The 17,884-nt window shown below is 37.6% G+C and overlaps 1 protein-coding gene across 7 annotated transcripts in view; it reads left to right on the plus strand.

Annotated features, from left to right (window-relative positions):
• Nucleotides 1-17,884, plus strand: part of sash1a (SAM and SH3 domain containing 1a) — a 288,936-nt gene that overhangs the window by 229,648 nt on the left and 41,404 nt on the right. For 5 of the 7 annotated variants that reach the window (XM_079831781.1, XM_079831782.1, XM_079831784.1 and 2 more), the window contains one exon: nucleotides 15,968-16,096. In XM_079831781.1, the coding sequence (XP_079687907.1) occupies nucleotides 15,968-16,096 (129 nt within the window). Of the gene's footprint in view, nucleotides 1-209; nucleotides 859-15,967; nucleotides 16,097-17,884 lie in introns of those variants that run through there. The other 2 variants (XM_079831785.1, XM_079831786.1) reach the window with 1 other exon arrangement.

The raw sequence follows: 17,884 nt of genomic DNA on the forward strand, positions 1-17,884 counted from the left end.
AAAATAATTTGCTTATAGGCTTTTGTTTTTGAATGCATTGTGAGCAAAATGTCGCTTTGTTCCTTTGTGTATGAATATAGCGGGGAAAGTATTTCTGGAAAAGCGAAAGGAGAGATGCCCTTTTCCAAAGGTCTCTTTGTGTCGTCATAGGTTCGTGAAGTTAGTGAGGATCAGATCAGATCAGTTTGTCTAGTTTGTGGCAGTGAAGCGGGAGAGCCGTGTGTTGTTTGGGTGGAGTAAACCATTGCGTCGGAGAGGGGGAGGCTGGAGAAGTCAACAAGTGAAAAAATCCGCCTCGGGCGTTTTCGTCACTGTTGCTGCAATAGTGCTTTCGAGTGCACTTCTGATGATTGTTCGTCTCGCTGGGGTTGATTTTTAATGCTCTATGTGGATTGTAATGGTTAAATCTGTGTATATTGCACACTAAAGCTGACTCCTTAAAGTTTGGGTTGGTTCGCACCGACGGAGTGCCAAGTGAATCACTGAAAACTGTCTGTCCGGCTATAACTTACTTGAGGTGAAGTTGCTGTGTTATTCTGTGGCGTGCGCTCAGCTGGATTTAAATGGAAAACATATCAGCGACCTTGATGATTATGTATTTCTGTACTTTAACGGAATACTTGGTATCGACTTTTGCACCACGGAATAGCGAGATACTAAATCAGATTTAAAAAGACTTCGGGACGTATTTTATGGTTTTGGGATTAACACTCATCAACTTGAAATTTGAGGCTGTAAATCCATCAGTGTTTGACAATGGAGGAGGATCAAGTGTCTTCTGTCGAGGAGCCGCAGGCGGTCAGCGCCGCATCATCGGACAGTTTCTCCCGGCTCTGGACTGACGTGATGGGGATGCTGGTAAGTTCGGGGTTGGGGGAGGGGTGTCACAGGAAGGCAACTTGAGAAAAGTCCTTCAACCCAAGGGGCTTAATTTATTGGACCTCATTGTGTGTGTGTGTCGTGCTTGTGCTTTGATGCCAAACAAGCAGCCAGCAGGAGCTTCAGGACAACTTCGGCTCTTTTTCTACTCGTGGTGAACAGGAGGTTTGAAGCGGTGTGATTTGGTCTGTTGAAAGGCGGTGAGAAGTGTAGAAATCTCCTGGGAATCGTATCACATGGTATGTAACCGAAGTGTTTATTATTATACGCTCCGCTGGTTCCGCGGCGCACGTGCGCAGTCCGATACACCGCGGGTCTCAAACAGAGCGCAGAAACTATAGATGTGTTTTCCTTATTATTACTCCTAGTGAGGGCTAATAACAAATTGGATGTACATTATCCATATTACACTGCATTGCTGCAGGACACGAAAGAGTGGTTGGCGTTGTGTTATCTTGCGTGTAATTCCGCAAAGCATTCTAGCATGGCAACTTTGAAAACTATCGGTCTGGCAAAAAAATGAGAACTGAAATGATATTACTAGAGAATTGTGTACATTATTAATCAGCATTCCATGTGTTTTTCTCAGGAATGGTTACTTTACTGAAACGTAACATGTCAAGGACCACAAAAGCATAAATAAATTAGACAAATCAGGATAAATCAGCTTTCCATTGATGTATGGTTTGTTGGTATAGGACAATGTTTGGCCGAGAAACAACTATTTGAAAATCTGGAATCTTGAGGGTGAAAAAAAAATGTTGTAAATATTGAGAAAATCGCCTTTAAAGTTGTCCTAATGAAGTCCATAGCAATGCATTTTTTATTTACTTTAGGACATGTACAAAAAATATCTTCATGGAACATGATCTTTACTTAATATCCTAATGATTTTTGGCAAAAAAGAAAAATCAATAATTTTGACCCATACAATGTTTTGTTGGCTATTGCCACAAATATACCTTTGCGACTTATGACTGGTTTTGTGGTCCAGGGTCACATACATTATCAGTTTTTCTTCTCATGCAGTTGGATATATATATATAATATTATTATTTTTTTTTTTATGTAATTAATTGATTTATTTTTCAGAATAAAAATTTGAGTCTTTGAGTGTGGAAAAAACGATCTTAGTAATGTGTATTTTCTCCCAAGGTTGTCTCTATTGTCTTTTGTTTACACATTTAACTCAATCAGACATTAACATTTATTAATTCAGAGTGCTCATGTTTTTATTGAGATCACCTCAAATGGACTATATATTGGATTCTTTGTCCCTTTTTGGTTTTAATTGGATCTTTAATTGTGGTTGTTGTGTGGGACATTGGGTAAACTGGACATTTACATACAATTATTCCCTGAGACTTTGTCAGAGCCTTAACACGCCTGTTGTTAAACACCCAGATGAAAGAGATAAAGGTGTGACACCCATTTCCAGTGAAAATGGCTTTGATGACTGCGGTGTTAATTTGGCGTCTGAAGAAGTGTGTGTATTGCTTTTGTGTCTAGAAAAGTGAGATTACTTGATGAGAAGATATACTTATTCAATACCACTCCCAGTTGTTTCTGTTAAATCAGAGGAGATAAACTGTAACACTGACACACATTAGTGATTAATTTCCTTTAAATTGCACACCTCTTGTCCTCCTTCAGGCAAATTTTATTCTGTGATGTTACTGTTAGAAGATGACTCCTTCTTCCTTAAAATATGTCTCATGTATACTCCTTGTTACAAATAGTCTTCAGTGATCTCTCTTCATCTGACTTTAACACGTAATAATATTAAAACCACATTGCTCAAGCAGCAGGTTAAAACTTTACTTCTGTGTGCGGGAAAAGTTGCCGAAGTAGCACCTGAAGGCGTTCTCAGCTTTGCTTCACCCAACCCCCAAACAACAAACTCCTCTTTAATCGACTCCTCCATCTTTTGGAGGATTCACAGCTCTCAGTGGCCTTCAACCATAGTGGTAGTTTGTAAAATTTACATTCTGTCTTTGCTTCAGTTATTTTGATTGCACAAATGGAGATCTGTGCATTTGCACTGTTTATTTTGCAATGACTAGATGATTGTATGTTAACCTTTTTATCACAGCAACTTAATAAATTAGTTTGAAATATTTATTTAAATTGGGGGAAAAACTGTATGCTGAGTGCCAAAATAGAGATTTAGGGGCCATTTACACGACACCGTTTTCAGCTAAAAACGTATGCGTTTTGCCCATTCATTTAGGCTACAGTTAATTTTGGGGCCTGTAAACACAAGCTTTTGAAAACGGGTTTCAAAGTGCAAGATTTTGAAAACGATACCTTTACCGTCTCCATGTAAACAACAAAACCTGAATTTGTGAAAACCGTGGCATTGTGTGGGCGTATGTTCAGTCTATTTCGTGTGGGGTTTCTCTTTGCAAAGTGACATCGCCAACTACTGGCCTGGCATGCATAATACAGCGTTTTTAGTCGTATTTGCAGATCCGTGTGAATGGTGATCGCTTTGACAACGTTGTCATGTTTTTAGTACATCGTTGTCATGTAAACATACCCTTAAACCAGTACAGCTGTTTAGAAAATTGCTTCCTAGGGACAATGATGAAATATACAGTTTACACATACACCAGTTAGAATTATTGAGAGCCTTGTAATACATTTCTTGGAAAATTGAAAATTTCTTCAGAAATAGTTCTTGGTTTCAGTTAAGACAGTCCGGGTTGTTTTACTTTCATCAAGTCTGATGAAATTTGGTTTTGATGGGCTCTCAGCCTAAAAAAGTAAGATTTTATTATAAGTCTTTTTGTAAGATAGATGTAGATTTAAGTTTTAAGAGTTTTTGCTCTCTGAAGTATGTATATTGCTATATTTGAGGCAGTGTTTAAGATTTACTATCTTATTGCTAATGATGATAAACGCAGCATCTGTAGAACCAGCGGCTACTGAGAAACATATTAAGGGTTAGAGACACATTCTGAGGTTTACCATAGTGCATGCCAAGCTCATAGATCTCTTCTAATGAGAATACCTCTGCCTGCTTGTCATTGAAGTGCAGTCTGTCTACGCAAACCCCGTTTATATGTGGTTCCACTCATGTAAATTCACTTCAAAGTCAATTAACGGCTTGCCACCCTCATTTTTGCCGCATCTCAGATTTATGTTGTGGTTGTGAATGTTTTAGAGAGAAAATGATCTGTGAAATATAGTTAATTGTTCGCCTCATCGCATATTTATAAAAAAAACTTTGTTGACACTTGAGTTATGGTATTTGGATTAAATGCAATAATTTCTTTACTTCAACATGCAGTAGCATACACTTAATTTGAAAGGCATGTTGCTACTAGGCTTAAACAGTAAGAATATTAACTCCAACTATTAAGAAAACCAAACAGACAATATGCATGTGGCAGCGATGTTCAGAAATTATACATTAGCTTCACCATTAGACATTAGACAATGAGTGTGAGAGAGGCTGCTCATATCCGCAGTACTTGAGCACCTTGACAGTAACTGATCTTAATTTTGGATGAGCCATTGCTCCCCACCTCTGATTCCAGTTAATGTAACATTCTCCTTCTTCATTATGCTTCCGTCAGCCCTCTTTCCTTTGCCACTGTGGATATCCTGAGGAAGCCGCCCTAATGAGGGTGTGCCAAGACCCCCTAACCAACTTCTGTCTCACATCCTCTCTAACTCAAATACAGCCCGTGTCCACTTCTACTCTCCAGGGCGGCGCCACACATCTCACCTACGTCAAGCAACTTCCCCATCTCCACATTGCTTTGAAGAGCGAATAATTTCCATTTATTTGGTCATTTTATTTTTTAGTACAGGGCCATTTTAACCCAAACTTAGTTTTTTTTGCGCGTTCGCTAGCGTATCCGTACAGACGAACGCTTAACCTTTCAAAGTATACTCCATTTGATAGCATGTGCGAACGCAGGCGGTCGACACGTGCTCTAGAAAGTTTAATCTTTGTCCAGTCTGCACTGTTTTTCTCCAGAAATTAGGACCGATACAAATGTCTTTGTTTTCTTTTAAAACAAAGTTGCGGCTATCTCATAGTCCTCTCACACAAGCGTTTGTCAATACAGGTGTCTGTTGTTGTTGCAGTCTCCGGTATTTTGTTGCTGCTGTTGCATGCAATATAAGAGCGAAGGTTTAAGCGTTAATTTTGAAATCACGATGAACTTAAACATATTGATGTATTCTCCAGTGTTGGCGTATGTTTATAATTGTTTTACCTTACAAATCTGATGAACGTTATAAGCAACCCAAACTCTCAGCATAGATAGTAGGGCTGCACGATTAATCGAAATCGAACCGCAATCGCGATTTGGCTTATGTGCGATTGTGAAAGCGCCCAGCGTTTTAGTGAAGAGCGGCTCTTATAACGTGCGTTTGAAAAAAACATGTGTCAAACGACTTCACAAACTAGTAATGTAAAGTGTACATAAACCTGTTGTCCAATAAAATACGTTTAATAACACGCTTTAACTCACTTCATATAGTCAGTCGAGTGTTTGTGAGCTGACGTGGCTTCTTATCACAGAATGAGGCAGACAACGCTTTATTTTATAGGCAGTGATAAAGTCTATGTCAATCAGCACTGCTTTATTAACTTATTATGAAAATACCTGAGAAGGCTTGAAGTACTCAAATACACCATCAGGGCTCTACGCTAACATTTTTCTTGAGGAGCACTTGTGCTCCTAATTTAAAAAAATTAGGAGCACAGTCAAAAGTTTAGGAGCACTTTCTGATCAATAACACGCATTCCAATTATGACTTTCCCATTACAGGACTATCTTTGTCCCTTTAAATTAATGTCCAGGGGCATTTTTACCATTATAAGAGCAATGTTTTCTAATCTTATTAAATATATGGATCATCTTATCAATTTCTTCAATTAAAATTGAAAAGTTGTTTTTAAAATGTTAATTTAAACAATAAATTCAGTTACAGCAATACGACACAATCAGACTGTTACCAATCTAATTAAATCAGCATCAAAAGATCAATCTTTGCAGTGTAGAAGTGGCACAGCAGCTCTATCTGAAGTGGTGATTAGACTGTTTAATGCAGGGTAAATAATGTTGTATGAATGTTTTAAATATAAGTTTTTGAATTTAGAAATGGGTTATGTACAAGTGAAACTTTAAAAGTTTGATATTTTAAATAAAAAGTTCATGCAAAGTATAAATATGAAAATAAAACCGCCAGTAGGTGGCGCGTCAAGTCTATTTGCGAGTCATTGATTCAATCGTTCAAACGCAGATTCATTCGAATCGAACCGCTTGGAGATGTGCAACAGTTCTGGTGTAGTTTTGATTTTCACGAAATAAACAGTATTGTGGCTAAAACGTTGTTACTTAACATCAGCTTGTATATTGGACTTTTGTACAAGGTCAGTATAACATTTGCAATCATGCCAACTCGGAGCAATAGCAGTCAGTAACTGTTTTGGCGCTCTGGCGCTAATAAACAGAACTGCATGCGTCTCGCAGAAGAACACTGCAGCCGGATCTACTTCTCTCTGTTTATGTCTATGGCGGGTCACGCAGGGACTGTGCTCCTCCGCAGCGCTGCGAACCAAACTGGAATAAAATAGTCAGAATATAAACACTTATTATATGTGTACCGTAGTGATTCAGGGTAAGATAAAAACACGGTTTGGAAAATGGACTCATGATGTACTCTCAAATATACATCTAGTAATTTTTAAACACGAGAAAAGTTGTGGACTGAAGCTGATAGCCTAAAGATTAAATCAAGTACTCATACAGGGGCTTTTTTTTAATTATTATTTAGTAATTTTCTGGTGGCATTTTTTGCCCCAAGCCCCCGTTAATTTCCGACCTTGTTTATGATAACTAGAAATACCACATTTGGATTAATTTGGATTTGGCTGCAAATAAACATCAGCTCAAGTGCGCATGGCTGCGTCACACCCGTCTCACCTGGTAAACAATCTGTGAAGTTTAGTCCGTTACACACGTTTTTTGCACATGCTCTGCTGACAGAAGGCATGACAAGCAGTCGATCGCAGAGCGAAACGCAACTGTTGCTCAGTCAGTGTTGATGCACTTTGGCAGTTGTAGTTTTTATTCCGATTGTATTACATTTATTCATGAGAATCGATCGGGTCACTTGCACCGGTGCGCCTAAATGTTTTTTCACAGTCGCACGCAGTCATTTTCAGGCGCAAATGCCCCCAAAATGGTCGCTATGTAGAGCCCTGACCATATCTTGATGCAGTAGTGTTTATTGTCCTCATGTTTAATCAGTCAAAGCGTTTCTATCTTCCTTTTATTCAGCCTGCAGCGCTAGCTTAGCTTCACATTAGGGATTTCTACGGTGGCCCAGTAGTGCACAACACAACGAAATTTAAAAAGCATACATAAGTTCACAACACAACAAAATAAATCCACAACACAACGGAATGAAACCACAACACAACGAAATCAAGCCACAACACAACGAAAAATCCACAACACAACGAAATAGCCACAACACAACGGAAATGCTCCCAACCACTCGGGGGCACTCGGAGCGCTGTAAAGTTGCCACTGTTCTATAGAGTTGGCAATCTTACAAAGAAATCAATACCACAATTAGTTTCAACAGTATGTAGGCTAACCATTGTTTATCTATATGAAATATTAATTTTAAATCACATCACCTACATGCATTATAGCTGCATATTTATGCTCGAGAATGCTTTGACCCGATACCACGGCGCTAAGGCAACGTCTGCCAATTCCACCAATTGGTTGAAATGTATAATTTGTATGAATTAAAATTACTTTTTAACATTTAAAAACAGACATGTTAAAATTCCACAGCTTGATTGTATTGGTAAAATTGACTTAATAATGCACAACACAACATTGGAATTTGAAAATTAAAAAAAAACAAGTTAATTTAATTCATACAAATTATTTCAACTTGGTGGAATTGGCAGACGCTCCCTTAGCGCCGAGGCAGCGGGTCAAAGCGTTCTCGAGTATAAATATGCAGCTATTATGCACGTAAGTGATTTTTAATTGATATTTCATGTCGATATACAACTGCACACTTAAAACTGATCGTAGTGTTTAAATATTTGTAAGATTGGCGAATCTATATAGAACAATGCAAGGAAAACTAACTTTAGCGCACTCCGAGAGTCCCCTAGTGGTTGGGAGCATTTCCGTTGTGTTGTGGCTATTTCGTTGTGTTGTGGACTTTTCGTTGTGTTGTGGATTTTTCGTTGTGTTGTGGCTTGATTTCGTTGTGTTGTGGATTTTTCTTTGTGTTGCGGCTTGACTTCGTTGTGTTGTGTCTTGATTTCGTTGTGTTGTGGTTTCATTCCGTTGTGTTGTGGATTTATTTCGTTGTGTTGTGAACTTATGTATGCTTTTTAAATTTCGTTGTGTTGTGCACTACTGGGCCACCATAGATTTCCCATAGGGATTTCCTGAAAACAAACGATTACTTCTGTAACGCAAATGTGGAGTTTCAGCTGGAGGGCGTCCCCTGGTCTCCAGTATGAATGAAACTTTTTGGTAACAAATGAGAAAAAATACTTCTCTCTAAATAAATATATATGACAATCCATATGTTTTTCTTAAATATACAGGAATTTTCTTCCCCACAATGGATGCATAAAAGGCTCATATTTCATATTAAAGACATAGACTTTAAGAAATTGATATCACAGATAAAAAGCACAGATTTTTATAATAATAATTTTACGATAAATCCTTAGAACTAATCTAATGATTTTTAGTCATAGTCTGTCTGCATATTAACAGGAAACCCAGCAGTTTTTTTTGTAAAATAAATTTTCTGTAAAATAGAATTATTATTATTAGTAGTAGTAGTAGTAGTATTATTAAATTGTTATATTTATTCTTAAATACTCTATTTTTAATAATGAAAATGTTATTGTAATAGTAATATTTCTTATTTTGTTAAATATTTTTATTTAGCAATAATAATAATCATAATTATTATTAGTCATATTAATATATAAACACAAAATGTTATACACACACACTTTTCATTTGTAATAAAATAAAAAATAAAAATCGCATTCAAATCGCAATTTTAACCAGAATAATCGCAATTAAATATTTACCCCAAGTCGTGCAGCCCTAATAGATAGACAGAGATAGAGTTTGAGAAGCGCTCCACGCATGTAAATAATAACAGTTCATGTGGAGCAGAACGAAGCCGCTCTGAGACGCACGTAACCGACATGCATGTAAATAAATATTAAACCCATAGCCGCAGGGCATATATTTATTTAATTGATTCGCAGCCTTTGTGAATTCACAACAGCACTAGTATATGCAATATTATTGTTTTTAAATGGTTTTAATATATCGTGAGATCTTTAAAAAACGTTTTATTAATGTGGTTCATGGATTCTCATCAGTGGAATGTGCCACTTCAGGTATTTTGCCGGTTACTCGACACGGGTAAATTTAGATTTTTTTAAAATGAAGTACTTGTATTTAATCGAGGAATCGTGAAAGCCCTAATACTGTACACGCATACTATTCTGGTGACGAAATCTGTGTCATGCGCGCTGTACACTGACCCTCGCGCGTACATGTTAGAAAATGATACTTTGGGCTTAACACATTGTGGTCTTTTTGATAGAGACAGGCCACATACTTTCTGAGTGGGTAAGTTTCATTCTGTATTCAGTAATTGTGTCATGACACGTTTAGGTATTGTGGTCATTAGCATTTATGATGAGAAGTTCTAGAAAACAAAAGCAGACTTGTGATTTTCTGTTTCTGAAGGAGGATGTATTAAACCTGTTTTGTGGTTTTCTGTGTTACTCATTATTCCGGGATCAGCAGCTATAAAAGCAGACCTATTATGCAATCTACATTTGCACAAAATAGCAACTGAATAAGCCTCTTCCCCAAAAGCCGTTCTACCGTATTATTTATTTACTTATTTAGTTGTTTGAATGCATATTGTTATATTTGTGACAACCTGCAGATTAGTTAATTTAGCTGACATTTTGAAAACATCACAAGCTTTTAGACCTATATTAGATATAGATTATTTAAAAATTATTGAAATATAAAATAATTTTCAATAAAAACATAGATAATTTAAACGTAGTTTAGATTGACGTTGTTAATGTGGTGACATTGGATGCCCTATTGCAGGGTTTTCCAACATTTGTGAGGGAGCTGCAGGAGATTTAATTAATTTAATCATAAAATTTAATTATTGAAATATTATTTTAAACACTCAGTGGACCATACTCTTTGAAGTACTATTTTACTTCGAAGAGGTTCTGCTGACAAAAAAGGTTTGGGAATCCCTGCCCTGTCTAGAGTCTACTAAAACTTATACTGTTGCTGTTTTGTTGTTTTTTTAATCCTCAAGAAGTGCATGCCTCTCATGAATTCCTGGAATTAGTCACATATTTGTCACAGTGCAGAAGCATTGGATTCAGGGCTATGCCCGAACTTCTAATGGCTTTCTACTCTTCACACTGCATTCAGAATGAAATGTGTTTCCTTTGATTTGAGCGCTGTGAAAAGAACAGCTCTTATCAGATCTCCTCACTCATTTCACACTGGATTCTCTGTATGAATGCGTTTGAGATGTTTTGTTTTAGGCCAGTGAAGAATGAAAGGGTTTTCCTAAAAAAATGTTTCCTCTCTCAGTAAGAGAGTCAGCAGGGGAAATAGCCTGATCTTGCATGTTTTTGCATGTTGGAGTTGGTTACGATTTTTCTTCCTCCCTCAGTTGTGTAGAAGGGTAATCAAATATGTCTTTACCCTCTGAGGACCTTTGTGTCCCATAAAGCTGTTTCTGAGCAGGTGGGCTGAGCAAATGAAAGGAATGTAGGTTAATTGATTTGCACGAGTTGACTGCTGTCGGAGGAAAATGCATCATCTCATCCTTCTTTTTTTTGTTTATCGTTCTCTGTATTTTGCTCAATCACTGTTTTCTTTCCTTGTTTTTTTTCTTCTTTTTCGCATATGGCATAACATTATATTTGTCTCACGGCACAATGGCCACATCAAAGCTTCGTGGCTTTGCTCAATGGCTGCTGTTTCATCTGAGGGAAGTGTGAATTTGTGGTTGGCTTCTGTGAACAGTTTCTCATATTTGATGCATTTTATTGTAAAATGTTCATTGTCTATTGCTTTAAATGGGATCTGTTTCTCTTCCAGTCCCTGTGACCCGTTCCTCTCCTTTCTGTGCCTGTCCTGGAAATAAACATTCTTGAGAAAGAATGTAGTTGCAAATCATTACACAACGTGTTGAGTTTGGTCCATGTTGTGGGTGGCTCAGGACCTCGGGTAGTGTTGAAGTTAGCAGATTCTTGAGAACTAAACGGTAATTAGATGATGTATACTTTTGAGAAGTCAACAGTGATTAAAAAAAAAAAAAAATTTAGGGGCTGTAGAACTGAAGTGTAGTCTCCTGTTTTGTGCCACAGTGATGGATATCTCACTTCCTTTTACCAACTAAAGTCAACCCAAAAGAGCAAACATTTTAGTAATGATTAATAATAATATCAACCAATGAGTGTAGTTCCAGATGGACTTCATAAACAAAGGAGCTGGTGGGCTACACCTGCTAGGAGCCAAGGTTTGAGGAGCTTTACAACAGTCTGTACAGTTGCAGCTTAACATTTAAAAAAAAAAAAAAAAATATATATATATATATATATATAAGATAATTATTTTTTTTTTTTTCCACATCAAGTGAATAAATGTCACGTTCCTCTTGTCAAACACGTTCCAGTCCAAAAAAGTTTTTTTTTTTTTTCTAATTCTTTTTTTGTGTCTAACCAACTTTAATAGAGGTAGATCAGATAGATATACATTACTGGCTGAGGACAGTAAAACGGCAACACTCTGTAATTTAAGGTTAGTATAGTATCTTCTAACTGTATGAAGAGGTCTGCTGCATTAGTTTGTGTTTGGTCCACCATAGAGCTCCAGTTACAGTCAAAGATTTGTGAGCTTTATATGTTTGGCTTTTTGGGCTGGACAGCAGAGTTTGGGTGGTGCTGTTTGTGCTCAAACAGTGATTCATGTAATCTCAATAAGACTCATTCCCTCTCTTCTTTTTTAGAGCTCTCAGCTCATGTGGAGCTACGTTCAAGTGAGAGGCAAGCATTTTTCGGTCCTCTACATCCTCTTACAGATACAGACAGATGAGGCATGAGCTTTGAATTAGTCCTTCAGTTAAATGCCCAGCTGGAAGCAGCAGACCCACACTCACTCACTTTAAGAGTAAAGGAGTCCAGCATTACCTCACTGGAGGCCTGGAATGTGTGGAATGATAAGAATATAGAAGGCATGTGCTGTACAGATGGAACTGAACTAATTCAGATCAAGGGCCACTGCTGCTCTCATGGCTGACAGGCTCCGTTCCACTCCGAAGGTAGACTGAATATAGATGGGGTTTTTTTCCCAGGAAATAAATTCAGGAAAAAAAGCTAAAGTTTTTTTTTTTTTTTTTCAGCAAATTTCTTAACATGTTAATATTTGTTTAAACATAATGATTCAGCAACTGAAACATAAACTAAACAAATGTCACTGCTTTAAGTACTACAGTGCATCTCATTCTCATTGACTGCACCAGATTGGCCAGTTCTTGCTGTGAGATGTTGCCCCTCTCTTCCACCAAGGCAGTTGCAAGTTCTTGAACACATCTGAACACAATTTTGCTAGAGGTTGCACTACGTTGCCCAACTGATAAGAGCTGCCATTTCTGTTGCATATAAAAAACATCAATGACAAACTAAACTAAACCGCGCTTCTCTTTTGAGCTGACAGTTTTTGGACCAATATTTGACAGCACAGCGCAGTCTATGGCTCATGGTCGGAACAGGTTTACTCGCGGGCCATTCTCGATCATGACGCGTTACTACACAGCGCAGTATTACTAACATTACTGCAAGATCTTGAGAGGAGCATTCAAATTCAGTGCATAATTCTGTTATAAAACATAGATATCAGATCAACCAGTGCTGTTGTGGAAACCAGGAGAAAAACTGTGCCATGAACGAACAAGTTATAGAAGTCTTTTCAGTCCACAAATCACCAACATTCATCATGGATTTAATGTAGTAACACTAACTGTAACTATGTCAGAAATAGTCAAATGTTTTTACTTTATTTGTTTCAGGATTCGTACAACATTTTGAGAGTGAAATTGCAAGTACTTTTCAAGGACTTTTAAGTGTTTCACACCTTTTCCAGCACTTCAAAAGTTCTAAATATTATACAATTATCCAATGTACTTTTTATTTTTTTTATATATATGACCAAAATAAAAAAATTAATGTGTTTTCTAGTCGGGCTTACCAAAATGTATCACCGGCCTGCCCGACGGGCTATCTTAAATATGCTGTCTGCAGTTTTGCTGATGCACGTACTTGGCTTGTGTGTGTCAGTGATGCACGGTTCGCGGTTATATCCACCGATCGGGCGGGCCAAGTAATAAAAAATTACATTCCAATTTTATGCGGGTGTATGAGAGATAAATCATTGTGTTTGTTTGATAAACACATTTTGCGAGCCATGTGGGCGAATTATTCCGGTGGCCGTTTTTCCACACGTTTTCAAAACAATTCCCCACGTGTACGGACGGGGGAGTCGAAACTCATTATAATATGCAAAACTGTTATCCAATCATAGCAGTGGCGTTTACTTCCAAGTCTTCAGTGCGGTACGCCCATAAAAACAGAGCATTCCAGGAGCTAGGCTCAAAACCAGGGTAAAAAATAGCCTATTACTCATTATGATGTTTTTTAATGTAAAAACCACGCAAACGTCATAAGTTGACCTCAGACAACAGTATACATTAAAAAAACAAAAGCCAGTTCATGACCCCTTTGATTGCCAACCACCTGTAATCTGTTAGTGTCTTAAAAGGTTATTTCACTCAAAAAGTCTTAATTTACTCCCCCCAATGTATATATTATAAATAAATATATATATTATCTTTCCTTAGTAGTTGTTACACAATTACAGGTTTGGGTAGTTGAAATGTTTACAGTCCCTATAAATGAAGAAAAAGTGGCTGCCTCAGTACATCCCCTTTTAATTCTTGAATTCTTTCTTGCTTGTGTTTTTGCTTTCTATATAATAAAATTATATAAATTTATGAGTCCATTTTAAGATTGGAATATGTTCATGGATGAAGGTTTTGGCTCTTCCACCCATCACTCAGAGCTCCACACAGCCTCTGACCTGTTATTACAGCAAGCTGCTAGACTCGCCATGCCAACCAACAGTATGTACTTGAGAAAATCTGTTTAATGGCAACAGAAAAAAAACCTGTGGCCTAGTTGCTCTTGTAAAGGTTATTTTATTCATTTATTTAGTCTTATCTCTTTTTAAGAAGTATCCTAGAGTAAGGAGAATGTGAGTCAATCTTTCTTTGTCTTATTTTAGATCCTTTTTTTGCTAATATTTTCTGTGTTTGACGTAAATTGTTTGATTGCGCATCCAACAACATAAATCTCACATACACATTGTGTTTTGTCTAAAAGCTGGAGGTGCTCTGTAGGCCAGCAGATTGGAATGTAAAAGCTGGAATTTCTCACAGAGCAGCGTTCCGTTGGGAGTCTCAGTATACTGAGATCATCTGTTTTGGAGTTTTATTGGAACGGATCGGTTAAGCAACATTTTGTGAAGAGCAAAGAACAATTTTACCTTTTAATCCTGTTATATTATTCATTTTTTCAGCACTAGTCTTATAGCTTTTATTTTTAGTGGAAAATTCCATGTCTGTACATGACAATTTTACCAAAAAGTGTGTGAGGCCCGTAGTTTGCCTAGCTCTTGCCCATACACACAATGACAGGATGTGTGTGTTTGTCAGCATGGTCCTAAGCAGGAAGAAGTCCTTTGTGCTTTACTTTTCATTCAAAAGGACTTTAAAAGGGCATCTAGTACAGCAGCAGGAGAGATCCAGCCTAGCCTAGAACTGAGATACAACAAACTTGGTCTTAAATGTATTAAACTCTTTCATTTAGGAAAAGAAACTATGCCACCTGCAGCTGCTGGGGTATTAATTGTTTTCTAAAGAAGCTAATCTCTGGTTTTGAGTGAAGGACCTTCCTGTTGTATGTGCTTTTTTGCAGTAGTCTGAGGTAATTTGCTGTTACGTGTGTGTCACGAGCTTGTAGAAAAATAGAATGCACCCACACGCTGACGCCAGAGCCAGGCAGCACCACAATTGATATCTGCACTCACAACAAGACTACAAGCTACAAATGTCAGAGAAGGTCATAAGGGCTGGTCAGTAAGAGAGGGTTTCTGCGTGCGTGTGTGTGTGTGTGTGTGTTGAGTTTTTAAATACGCGTTGCACATAAAATGCTACCAGGGCGTAATAACTTTTTATGCTCGCCTTGTAAAAGTTTTCTCGCCCCACCACAAAAAAATAATAAAACTTTATTTTTATTAAATCTTATTTTCTTTCCAAAAAAGCTTTGCTGTAAAAATGTTATTGGATTTAACATTACATTAAATAATTAGTATATAAAACCAATTACATTTTTTTTATATATATATTTAATATTATTATTATTTTAATTTTTTTTATTATAGCATACAATGTGTACCATTATTGAATACTTTGGGATTGGGCTGTCCTTGGCCCATATATTTAGCACAAGAAACTCATCTCAACAAACAGACGACCAATATCATGGAAATTATATCCCCACAAATTCACAAAGCCCTGCAAAAATCCTGTGGTCTCAGCCCAGAGTATTGTATGTGGAGTGAAAATAATGGAATGTGAGGGCTAGATGTTTAGTTGGTATGTTTGTGTGTGACTGTTTGCTTCTTGTCGCAGCAGATGTGTGCAATGTGTTCTGTGCGCGTCAAGTCCTTTTTGGCTGGCGCCGTTCTTGCGATCCTAATTAAAATCACTTTCCAGTGACAGGTTTTTAATGAAGCTCCCCTACAGCTCCCTGTGTTTGTTTGTTTCTGAGACTGTGGGAGGGAGGGAGGCGTAATAATGAGAGATTTGCAAAGCATGTGATTTAAAATTCTAAATTTCCGATTTGAAATGGAAAGCCATCAAAGCTTCTCACCTTGCATCTCTGTTTGTGCAGGATGGCTCTCTGGGTAATATAGATGACCTGGCACAGGAGCACTCGGAGTACTACAACACATACTTCAGCGACGTCAGCGATCGGATGGAGGAACTACGCAAGCGGCAAGTCACTCAAGAGCTAGACATGGTACGTTCAGCCTAAAAGGTTTACTGCACATTTCAGTCTTAATTGTACACCCGCATTTCTGCAGCTGTGGATGTTTGTTTTGTAGAATGACCAACAATTCCATTAAATCTGTGTCACTAAATAATTCGAAGGATTGTTTACATACTTTCACCATGGATTTAATTCATCTGGGCATGTTTACTCCCTCAGCATTTGGAGCCAGATGAGTTTATATGGCAGTCATTAGCACACTGAAACACGTTTTCAGGTCAGGTGGAATTTGCAAGTATTAAAGCTGTGCTCGCAGTCATTTTTCTCTCCTCTTTCAAAAAGTTTTACCCTTAAAAACACTTTTGATAAATGTTAATGAGATGAAGACTCCAGTCATATCAGTAGCACTAATAAAAGCTGTTTGTTGACATGGAGTGGTAACCTCATGAGGGCTGCCATTGAGGTCACATGATCAACTGACTTCCATATTGACCAGTGCAACATAAAAAAGACGATCTTAATGTACTGAAACATTTTCTGCAGACGTTATGTTGATGCTTTCCAAGTAGCATTTCATTTTAATTCTTAAGTTCAAATGATATGTTTTATACTTCTTGATTTCTTTTAATATTTTTATACACTTGAGTCTGGCCTTAATAATTAAGGAAATGTTAACGATAAAGGTATTACCACTGTATGGCATGCGTGCTATTGCAGTAACAGTTGTTTTAGTCATATACCAGCGCAATAGTTTCCGCTCCATCTATTTTCTAGGGACAATGAACCACAAGCATAGCTAATAACAAAATTCAATTATTTCTTTCATCACTTGGTCTTACAGAATGGCCATTGTAAACCTATGAGCTGATAGAAGGAAACGCTTGTCTTAAACCATTACAAAATGAAGACAAATGTGTTCACCCCCTGCCCTCTCTCCATATGTGTTTGGATTGTCTGCGGTTCTGTCAGTGCTCTGCATTTCTCGTCTGCATCTCAAAGCGTCTATGTTCTCAGGGATGTAGGGTAGTGGGCCACCCAGGGTTGCTAAGAAACCGTCGGACTCATTATGACATGCAGCTGGGGTTGGCACAGTCCAGTGAGGGGATTTTGAGAAAAAGAAAGAAAACATTCTGAAAGTCATGCTCAGCTGTGGTACTGGCCTCAGACAGGAACCAGTCATTCTCAAGGTTTGAATAACATTAGGTACGCTATTGTGTTGGATGGATTTTATCTCAAAATTCTAGAATGAATGATACATAATTCCACTGCGCACTGTGTCCAGAATCACCACACCAAATCACTATTACTTATATAGAATTCACATTCCCTTAACATCCCAAAACAACCGATTCTTATTTAAAAGAAATAATAATAATTTAAACGCAATGAACATGTTGCATACCCAGAAACCCAAACTCGCAGCATATGCAGAGATGGAGTTTGTTAGCCGAGCTGCTGAAAAACGTTCCCTGCATTTAAATAATGCACTTCGCGTGAAACACAAAGCGTGTCAGACTTTATGCGCTCCCAAAAGCACGTTTTTGGAAAGCCAAACAAATAGCACATGCAGAGACTGAGTTTGTGTGAAGCCGAATTTACTCTGGAGAAGCTCTGAGAAACGTGTAACCTGCACGCATGTAAATAAAGAATTGCTCTTCACTGAAACCTATATTCAACCAAATCACAGCCTTTGTGATTTCACAACAGCAGTTAAAGCGCTATGCTATGATTTTTAGATGGTTTTAATGTATCGTGCAGCCTTTGAAAGTGGTCTAATAATGTGGTTCATGGATTCTTGTCTGTGGAATGCGCCACTTC

This window comes from Gobio gobio, assembly GCF_949357685.1.
Source record: "Gobio gobio genome assembly, chromosome: 12".
Taxonomy (NCBI): Eukaryota; Metazoa; Chordata; class Actinopteri; order Cypriniformes; family Gobionidae; genus Gobio; species Gobio gobio.